Here is an 11,024-nt window from a genome sequence, read left to right as displayed (position 1 = left end):
AGGATGCAAAGTGAAATAAATCTCAACAGATAAAACCATGACAATATAAATCACGGGGATGAAATAACAAGGAGATAAAGCTTAGATCAAAATAAAAAAATAAATGGTTTAAGTTTTAAATTTATTTTTTAAAGGTTATTTAGTTGAGATAAGTATAAATTGGAATATTTATATTAATTAAAAAAATAAAAAAATCAACAGTGTTGTCAATAATTTACGAAGGTAGGTACAGTAATGTATACAGTAAGAACACGTTATATTTTATTTTATACCTGTGGGCCTGTGGCTGGAACTGCAATATCAAAGAGAAATCAAGGGGACCGTGCCTCTTTTTACATTCTCTATCGCAAAATGATAAATGCTTGGGTGGCACGGGTAATTTTTCGAGTGTAAAATATTTAAGAATATTTATTATTTTTAAAGTATTTTTATTTAAAAATAATTTTAAATTTATTTTTAATATTAATATATCAAAATAATTTTAAATTATAAAAAATAATTTTAATTTTTTTTATAAAAAATTTAACCTATCTTTGTTTGTTCCACACTCTTAGCCACACTCTTAGCCTCGAGGATGCTGCATGGCGCCCCCATCAATTACAGGTCTTTGATTGTGCCTCTCTATGCCTCTACCATATATGACAAACTTAATAATGTACGTTTCATAATATTCTTTTGTCTCCGCGCACACACCAGCACTTGTAGTAATTATTTTAATTTTAATTTTAATTTAATCTAATCACCCTAGAGGTATTTCATGTTTGATGGCTCATGTTCCTCCTCGCCTTACCATCATCTTATTTTTTAATCCAAATGAAGGTCATAAGATGATCCACAAGAAAAACTAACCGTGAAATAAATTTAATCCCTCTCTCTTATTAATCAACAGAGTGTTAACCTTGTTTCATTCCATATTAGATGACTACTTTATTATTATTGATCGACAAAAAATATTAATTTAGGGTGTTTGAGAATATAATAATAGTTATTTTTTAAAATATTTTTTATTTAAAAATGAATTAAAATAATATCTATTTTTTATTTTAAAAAAATTATTTTTCATTTCAAACATCAAAACAATAAAAAATATTAAAAAAATTATATTTTTTTAACCAATATTATTTACAACACAATTACAAATGTTTTGTTAAAGCAAACCCTACAAGGTAACTCCATAAAGTGTTGTTTATTTATGTGTTTAGAATCTTCCTTTAGTTAAATAGTTAAATTGATGATTTTGAATATTTTTAACCATTTTAATATGGAGATATTAAAAATAAAAAAAATATTTTAATATATTTGTAAATAAAAAACATTTTTAAAAATCAGCATCATTCATCCACTGTATCGAATACATGCTAAAATCTGAATCACCTTTTATTATCGCTTTCACCCAAAAGATTTCTAATGGCCTTTTTTATTCATGAATACTCTTCCTAACCCATCAACATCTGGCAAACTATTTCTTTAAGTCAAGCTCACTCACAGTCCTCGCTTCACTGATAAATAGAAAAACATCGAAATAACACAACCAGGCTCTCTCTCACTTTCTCCTCCAATGGCTACCACCTGCACATACACTTTTGCTCTCTGTCTTAGCCTCGCATTCTTCATGTTTAGCTCAGCAGCTTCTTCAACTGAAGCTGATATCCTCCTTTCTTTCAAAGACTCCATTCAAGACCCCAAGAACTCTCTTTCAAGCTGGTCTAACAGCTCAAATGCCCATCACTGTAACTGGACTGGAATCACCTGCTCTGCTTCACCTTCACTCACTGTAACTTCTCTCAACCTTCAAAATTTGAATCTTTCTGGTGAAATCTCTTCTTCAATCTGTGATTTAACCAATTTGGCTCTTCTCAATCTTGCTGACAATTTTTTTAACCAGCCTATACCTTTACACCTCTCTCAATGTAGTTCTTTGGAGAGTTTGAATGTCAGTAACAACCTCATCTGGGGTCCTATCCCAGATCAGATTTCTCAGTTTCAGTCTCTGAGAGTTCTTGATTTTAGCAAGAACCATATTGAGGGAAGGATTCCAGAAAGCATTGGCTCATTGGTGAAGTTACAAGTACTCAACTTAGGAAGCAACTTGCTTTCAGGTAGTGTTCCTTCTGTATTTGTGAATTTCACTGAGCTTGTTGTTCTTGATTTGTCTCAAAATTTGTACTTGATGAGTGATGTTCCTAGTGAGATTGGGAAACTTGGGAAGCTTGAGCAGCTATTGTTGCAAAGTTCTGGCTTTTATGGTCAAATTCCTGATTCTTTTGTGGGTTTGCAAAGTTTAACCATTTTGGATCTCTCACAGAACAATCTGAGTGGTATGATTCCTCAAACACTAGGGTCTTCTTCTAAGAACTTAGTGTCTTTTGATGTTTTTCAAAACAAGCTTTTAGGGTCATTTCCAAATGATATATGCAGCGCACCAGGCCTTAAAAACCTCGGTCTCCACGCTAACTTCTTCAATGGTTCGATACCAAGCTCCATTGGTGAATGCTCTAATCTTGAGAGGTTTCAAGTTCAGAACAATGAGTTTTCTGGTGATTTCCCAGGTGGGTTATGGTCACTAAGCAAAATAAAGCTAATTAGAGCTGAGAACAACAGATTTTCTGGTGCAATACCAGATTCAATGTCAATGGCAGTTCAATTGGAGCAAGTTCAGATAGATAACAACAGCTTCACTGGAAAAATTCCCCATGGTCTTGGTCTGGTTAAGAGCTTGTATAGATTCTCTGCATCTCTTAATGGTCTCTATGGTGAATTACCTCCGAATTTTTGTGATTCCCCTGTTATGAGTATCATAAACTTATCCCACAATTCTCTTTCTGGTCAAATTCCAGAGATGAAAAAGTGCAGGAAACTGGTCTCCTTGTCTTTGGCAGACAATAGACTTACTGGGGAAATCCCTCCATCCCTTGCCGATTTGCCTGTGCTGACTTACCTTGATCTTTCTGATAACAACCTCACTGGTTCAATCCCAGAAGGGCTTCAAAATCTGAAGCTTGCTCTCTTCAATGTATCCTTTAACCTTCTATCCGGAGAAGTCCCCCCAGCTCTAGTCTCTGGACTCCCTGCTTCATTCCTGGAAGGAAATCCTCACCTTTGTGGCCCAGGATTGCCCAATTCTTGTTTTGATGATCTGCCAAGACATCGCAATTCTGCTGGTCTTAGTTCATTGGCATGTGCCCTTATATCTATAGCATTTGGTCTGGGAGTCTTGCTTGTTGCTGCTGGGTTTTTCGTGTTCCATCGATCCAATAAATGGAAATCTGAAACGGGTAGTTGGCATTCGGTGTTTTTCTATCCTCTCAGAGTCACAGAGCATGATTTAGTCATGGGAATGGATGAGAAAAGTTCTGTTGGAAATGGTGGAGCTTTTGGTAGAGTGTACATTATATGTTTACCGAGTGGTGAACTGGTTGCCGTGAAGAAGCTAGTCAATATCGGGAACCAATCTCCAAAAGCATTGAAGGCTGAGGTCAAGACATTAGCCAAGATCAGACATAAGAACATCACTAAAGTTCTTGGATTTTGCCATTCAGAGGAATCAATCTTTCTAATTTACGAATACTTGCAAAAGGGGAGCTTAGGGGATTTAATTAGCAGACCGGACTTTCAGTTGCAATGGAGTGATAGGTTGAAGATTGCCATTGGGGTTGCTCAAGGATTGGCATACCTTCACAAGCATTATGTCCAGCATTTACTTCACAGAAACATTAAGTCGACTAATATCCTCCTGGATGCGGACTTTGAACCAAAGCTCACAGATTTTGCTCTCGACCGAATCGTGGGAGAAGCCTCATTTCAAACAACTGTTGCTTCAGAATCTGCATACTCTTGCTACAATGCTCCTGGTACACTTCTTTCATCCCTAGTTAGTATTTTGTATTTACAGAGATCAGATTGTTCTGTCACGTGTTTAAAATTAGCTTCACAGATCCATATTGTGTGTTCTTTGAATTGTTCTCTCATTCGCTGCTCATTGCAGAATGTGGATACACAAAGAAAGCGACCGAGCAAATGGATGTTTACAGCTTCGGTGTGGTGCTTCTAGAGCTGATAGCAGGCCGACAAGCTGACCGAGCTGAACCAGCTGACTATGTTGATATCGTGAAGTGGGTTCGGAGGAAAATCAACATCACAAATGGAGCAGTCCAAGTTCTTGACTCTAAGATATCAAACTCTTCCCAACAAGAGATGCTAGCAGCTCTAGACATTGCCATTCATTGCACTTCAGTGCTGCCAGAGAAACGACCATCAATGCTTGAAGTTACTAGAGCACTTCAGTCTCTAGGCCCAAAAACCCACGTTTCAGACTCATACTTGTCCACTCCCGAGGAGAACTCAGTCCCAGTATAAATATTCGAAACGGAAGATTAGCCCTCTTTGTTTTTCTTTCCTTCTGGTCTTTTGTATGTAAATGAAACTTGATTTCATATATCTCGTTTTGAGTTTCCTTTTAAAAAGAAAACATAAAGAAAAATGTGTCAGTTTGTATGATATTGTCTGCTCCACCGGACTTTGGGTTTAGGGTTTTGAACCTTTCGGCTGGGACATTGATCGAACAAGTTAAAACATCAAAATGCTTAGGCAATTATTTTAAAAGAACTAATTGCTAGCTTGCTCAATGCTAATGGTGAAAATCTCGACTTGTTCCATGACGAGACATGATATTGGTTGTTCTGAAAACATTTACAAGTTCACAGCAGAATCAGGAGTGGAAATTTGAGGACTTTGCCCAAGCATGATTATGCTCATGTCAATTACAACACCCTTTTCTTCGGTTTGGAAAGCCCGGAAGAACTAGGTGTACACGGTGGGGTCCTCTTTCTTCTTTGCTAAAGCCCATCCCATTTCTTTATGTTCGAGTTTAAGACTATTAAGTGGAAATCGCATGTATTAATCAATAACCCTATGTATTCTAATTGCTTTGTTAACGGGAAAATAGTTAATTAGTGGAGGGCTTATGGCTAAAAAAATAGTTTATTTGTGAAATTATTTTTTCTCTGTTTTCATCACTAGGGTTTTTGAAACTGTTTACAACACCACCTATACTTTTAATTTTAATAATTATTTTGTTTGATTCAATTAAGTATAATTTTGGTCCTTCATTATGTTTATTTTCTATTCTCCTGTCTTCCTTGAAAGAAACGATGGGTGACTGGGAAATTATTAGTTGGATTTAAAATGTGTTTAGAAATACAGTCAATTTATAAAAAAGATTAAATATTTTTTTATATATATTTTTTCAGATTATTTTTTATGTAAAATATAAATAAATAAATGTTATTTTAATACATTTAAAATAATATTTTTTATTTTTTAAAATTTATTTTTCACATTAAAAAACATTTAATAAACATTTATTATAATTGTCAAATTTGATTCATTCAAATTATAAGCCCAAATCAACCCAACGCAAAATAATATTGTCATAGTGACTTGAAGAAAATAAAATTATTTTTTCACAAAAACTAAAACATAATAGTTCAAGAAAAAGAGCATTTTCTTTTTTTATTAAAGTTGACTCCATCAAGCCTCCCTAGTTAAACCAACTAACATATTAATTCACCGAATCACAAGTTTAAATATCCAAAATGGTTAAAAGAAGAAAATCTCAACTAGACTCCGGGCCACCAAGCCACCCTAAGCCGGGTTCGATATCGAAGGCAACCATCTCGTTTTTAATTTCATTTTTAGGACCAGACCCACACGAGAGCCGAAGAGCTTCAAAACTCAAAGTCACGAGCGGCGCCACTGGACACCCAAGAGCTTCAAAACTCAAGTTAACTCCTCAAATTTGGAAGAAAATTATGGGGACGTCGAAGCACCGAGGGTTGGTGCCAAGATATGATGGGCCTTTTGAAGTCATTGAAAAGGTTGGGGCTGTTGCCCAACAAAGGGAAACCTTGATGCTGTCAGTGTGGAAGATGGTGTTGGGGATGTGACATGTGCAAATTTTATGTGTTTGCTTGATGGCCGAGATAGAATTCAGTCGTCATGGGCCAGCATATCGGTGAGGATGCTGTCTGGCCCTGCTTGCTGCCTTGTGGGGGCAGAACTTGGGGGATTTTTGTGCATCATCTTGACGAAGGAATGGTTAGGGTGTGAGAAGCAAAATCCAATGACGAAGTTGATGAAGACTTGGTCGAATGGCAAGACAAAGTTGCGAAGATTTTGGTGACTTTACTGCCTTGGGGGAGGCAGAATTGGTGTCTTCGATGGGGAGACCTTGATGATGGACAATGCAGGGTGAAGAAGACAGAACAATGGCAGAGATGGGCTCTAGTCATGTTGGGACCAAGATGGGAGAGTTTCATACCTATGATGATGGAGAGATCATGGTTTAACTCTAGGTGTGAGGATGCGCCAACGAAAAACATACTGCATAGAATTCAACAGCGATGGATTGCGGCAGTCTGGCATAGGCTGAGATGAATTCGACAGGAAGAGTTGATTGTGGTACAATGGACAAGTATGCAGTATTGCAATTTAATACCTGTGGTATCGGGAATTCGAGGCACCTTGACGAAGAGGACAGATTGAGGTGAAGAATTCAGCAACCAAGTCATTGAGGGATTTGGTTGAGGAGCTAAACTAGATGGACTTAGTTTGGTGTGTTGCTTTGGAGGGGAAGCATCATAGAGGAGGCAGTACCGTAGGGGTATGTCTCAAATCATAGAGGAGGCAGTACCGAAGAGGTAGTACCGCGTTGGGGTGTGTCTGAAGAGTCTGCAAATTGATGAAGAACTGTCTAGGTGACAGATTCAACAGCCGATTCAGTGGGCTCGGCTGAGAAGTCAAGATCGTCGACGAAGATGATTTTGAGTGCTGTCTTGGAGGCAGTACGGGTGACTATTCTATGTTTTGCGACAATGGATGGTTGCAGTGATAGAAGCAGAATGCTAGTGGCCTTTGTTGAGATACAGTGTTGTGAGTTTTCGGTGGACGAAACATGCAGCGCAGGTGGAAAACAATAGGGGCTATTTTGCGTCAGCGAAGTCTTGTGGGGGTGATGAAGTTTCGGGGGCATGACAATAGCGCATGGGGGAACCAGGTCAGACCAAATTTTGATGCTGGGATGCTATGTGTTTGTGCTATGGTAGGTTGCAGATGGACTGAGGACCTTGCCGAAACACTTCGACATGAGATGGAGTTGATCAAAGGATGGAGTTGGTACTAGATCCAACTGTAGTGTCTCATTTTGGTTACTTGCAGGTGAAATATGAAACAATTGAGGAATGATGGGTTCATATGGGAGTTCTTATGATTCTTTGGCGGGGGTTTTGTATGGCTGTATTTTGTGAAGGAAGGGACGGATTCCTTGGGTGCTAGATGCAGTATCCAAACTTTGCGAAAACATGCTTGCAAGTATAATGGGTTTAACATTTGTGGAAAATCAACGAGCCAAAAACAGAAAGTGTCACAATTTGGCTTTGAAACAGGTTGATGAAATTCGATGGATGGAATTGTTGTTGAATGTGGACAAAGCCAGAGAGAGACTTCATGGGGGGCATACATGGAGGGTGACAAGGAACAGATGTGGAGTAAAGGGTACTTCAAATCTGTCCGACGAGGGCGTCGGGTTCTTTTGGTGGGGGTGGTTTGTTACAGTGTTAAATGTGCACGGGGTGCACACCTAAGGCATGCTGTCCAATACCAGGCCTAAGGGTGCTGGCAGCTATGCCAACGATGGGATAAATTAGCAGCGCAGATTTATGCGGCTATAAGTTTGTCAAAGGAAACATCGGCAGCACAGAATGCTGGGCTTGACGATGGAATGTCCAAGCCAGAATGGAAGACTCGTCAGTGGCATAGGCTGGCGAGAACTGGGGCTGTCGAGAAATGCGGGGTAGCGCAGGATGTTGACAAACATAGGCTTGGCGATGGAATGTTCAAGCCAGACAAGGAAACTCGTCAGGGGCATAGGCTGACGAGAACTGGGGCTGTCGAGGAATGCGGCAGCACAGATTGGTGATGTCTATGGGCTTGGCGATGGAATGTCCAAGCGAGACAGGAAAACTCGTCTGGGATATGGGCGGACGAGAATTGGGGCTGTCAAGGAATTCAGCAGCGCAGACACTGGGAGCTTGCGCGCAGATGCGAATGCGGCAGTGCAAACATTGGGGCCTGCACACAGTTGCGAATTCAGCAGCGAAGGAATTGGGGCCTGCACGCAGATGCGAATTCGGCAGCGCAGGAATTGGGGTCTGCACGCAGAAGCGAATTTGGCAATGCAAGATTGGGGCCTGCACGCAGTTGTGAATTCGGCAGCGCAGGATTTGGGGCCTGCACGTAGATGTGCATTCGGCAGCGCAGACATGGGGGTCTGCACGTAGATGTGGATTTGACGACCTGCTACCCAGGGTGCGCACTCGGCAGCGCACAAGAGCTTGCGCAAGTCAGGGGCTTGACTTGGCAAGATCTAAAACTTGGACGATGGACTGTCCAAGGCATGTGGGTGATTTAGCAGCAGATGAAGCTGCCAGGCAAGTATGCAGAAAGTGGGAGCATAACTGGGGTGTTTCCAAGTTGCTAAAATCATGAAGCACATGGGGGAGGAAGTTCTCCACTATATCCTGGAAATAGGGATATGAGTGAGCCACAAATGATCATGGGGATCATGGGGGAGTAAGTACCTATTATGTCCTGAAATATGGGGATCATGGAGGTGCCCTGCAGCTCACATACTTGGCTATAAATGATGATGGTAATTCTTTGTTGTATAGGGAGAATACATAGAGAATAGAATGCATAGAGAGAAAATAATGTATGTAAACTTGTTGGTGTAGCATGCAATTTTGTGCATAGCACACACACTTGTATTGTGTAATCCTTTGTTGATGAGATAAATAAAGGTTGAGAGGTATTCTTGTAAACTTGTATGCTTGCTTGTGTTTGTTCCTTTTATACGACTTGGCAATTGTGAGAACTTCGTTGGGTAAGCGAAACACATAGTCGTAGGAAACACGAGCGAAAAGGGAAAGCAAGGCTGAGTTTAGTTGGGATTAGACTGCCGCATTGGGTTGGATTTTCATTGCGAAAAATTTAACCCCGTGACAATTGCGAAAAACTCAGGTCACGAGCGGCACCACTGGACACCCCCCATCTCATGTCCAGTCTTGACCCTCCCCGACTAGCAGCTAGTGCCATGTCCTGCCAACGCCTGCGAACTGGCCATCTCTGACACCTTGAAATTTGACCACTACTTCCTTTGAACTAAACAAGACTCCCAGGCACGTAAATGGTGATAATATATTTTTATTGAATTAAATTAATATTCTCATCCAAACAATACAGAGCAACTAAAAAACTGTAGTTTACAGGAAAGCAAATGGCATGGCTTCTGCTGCTGCATTTGAACAAACCTGAAACCTTGAATCATCTTTCACTGCTTACTTTTCGAGAGTGATTTTGTTTCTTCATATTTACATTGATAAGAAGGGAATTAAGAGAGAAGAAAAGATGTACAGCAAGATTAACTCCCAATCCTCATGCAGACCAGACCTCACGAAGAAGTTCATACCTTGCATTTGCCATCGAATCCCCTGCGGCTGCATATTCCTTGTGTTTTCCATTTCCATTGGCCATGTTGATAGCTGGGGATGATGGCAATCTTTCAATTATGGACGTAAGAGGTGAATCTAATTCCTCCAGTTCCTCATCACTTGTGTATCCTTTCCTCTGCACAGCAGATACATTCCTTGACAACTGAGACTTGGTCCCTGCCTCCGCAACTTTTTCTGCCACATCAGCAGAGGAAGGTGGTGTGTACACAACTGGGGCAGCTGTATACGGGAAGTTTCTGGCAGCATCTCCTGACAGTCTCCACTCCACGGTACTCTGACAAATGTAAAAAACATGCACCGATGGCTTATTGCATCAGTTTCTATATTTGTTGTTTTTTGCTTAGTATTCTGACATGAAGGCAAATGTGCATATAATATAAGCCAATGAGGCAGCATCAGCACCCTCGTAAAACATAGGTGGTCCAAGAGCTCCAAATAGGTATGCTTTCATTGTTAAGCATGTTATCTCCGAAGCTTGACAGTATTATCTCTAAAGAAGACAACTCTCCCAAAACTATCCGGCTTTAAACATCAAAATGAAATTGAAATGACAGCGAAAGAAAGATTTACCTCGGAGTTCAATGCCTCTAATACGGCTCCAGGGACAGGATCGGGGCAGAACTCATCAGGAGTAAAATTGCAGAGTATCCGCTTAACTAATGGAAGACCAATTGATGGGCACACCTTTGAAACATAAAGGTAGAAAATTAATCAGTTGTGAAATTAATTGCGTCAAAGGCCGTGCAAGTAACATATGTTTCCATGCAAAAGCAATAAGACTATAAAATCAACCTCCTTCCTGATTGATCGGTCCATTAGCATGTCTTTTGGAAGCATCAGAAGATCGCTCAAGCCATTAAGAAGAAGGAAGGGTTTAGTTTCACCATCTTGCTTGTCATCATCCTCGCTAACATGCTGATCTTCTTTCAAGCAATCATCAGCATCGATCCCAAACATATCAGTAAGCCGCCTAGACCAATTACCAACCTGCATGGAGAGTCAGCCACTGATGTTTTAACACTTGAAAAAAGCAAGCTTTCAACTTGATTTTGCAGAGGAAAATATGATGCAGAAAAGAACCGCGTCAAGCTAGCAAGGCTCCACTCTGTATGTTTAAGCCTGAAGATTTTCCATTGGTACAGCACGCCTATCTAGCAGAGCTGTGCAAAGTGACATGTTTAACAAACTGTTTGGCCAGAGTGATGAAAACCACATCAAGCTATTTAAGCTTCACTGAGAGTTTCCATTGGTACAGTACGCTTATCAAGCAGAGCAGTTAAAAGTGACAGGTTTAATAAACTGTTTGGCCAGAGTGGAGAGAATTATAGTCATCAGAATAGTAGTCGCTATTTCACGCAATTGTAAAATGGAGGCAGTAAAATCATTTTAAGGTTGTACTAATACGTACAGAATTTTTGAGTTGTGCCCCAGAACCAAAGCTCAAGTCTCCAGCAGGAA

The 11,024-nt window shown here is 40.0% G+C and overlaps 2 protein-coding genes across 3 annotated transcripts in view; one reads left to right on the top strand and one right to left on the bottom strand.

The window, feature by feature from the left end:
* Positions 1-1,436: 1,436 nt before the first annotated feature.
* LOC105131823 (probably inactive leucine-rich repeat receptor-like protein kinase At5g06940) lies at positions 1,437-4,535 on the top strand. Its single transcript, XM_011034995.1, has 2 exons — positions 1,437-3,851; positions 3,986-4,535. The coding sequence occupies exons 1-2, from the start codon at positions 1,559-1,561 to the stop codon at positions 4,354-4,356; spliced, it is 2,664 nt and encodes an 887-aa protein (XP_011033297.1). The 5' UTR covers positions 1,437-1,558; the 3' UTR covers positions 4,357-4,535.
* A 4,699-nt stretch (positions 4,536-9,234) lies between these two features.
* LOC105131817 (uncharacterized) overlaps positions 9,235-11,024 on the bottom strand; it is a 5,167-nt gene continuing 3,377 nt past the window's right edge. For both annotated transcript variants that reach the window (XM_011034982.1, XM_011034983.1), the window contains 4 exons: positions 10,975-11,024; positions 10,359-10,553; positions 10,137-10,250; positions 9,235-9,840 (listed from right to left, as the gene is read on the bottom strand). In XM_011034982.1, the coding sequence (XP_011033284.1) occupies positions 9,490-9,840; positions 10,137-10,250; positions 10,359-10,553; positions 10,975-11,024 (710 nt within the window). In that variant the 3' untranslated portion in view covers positions 9,235-9,489. The remainder of the gene's footprint in view (positions 9,841-10,136; positions 10,251-10,358; positions 10,554-10,974) is intronic.

Source organism: Populus euphratica, unplaced genomic scaffold (assembly GCF_000495115.2).
Source record: "Populus euphratica unplaced genomic scaffold, PopEup_1.0 scaffold101.1, whole genome shotgun sequence".
NCBI classification, from domain to species: domain Eukaryota; kingdom Viridiplantae; phylum Streptophyta; class Magnoliopsida; order Malpighiales; family Salicaceae; genus Populus; species Populus euphratica.
This window is presented reverse-complemented; position numbering and strand designations above follow the sequence as displayed.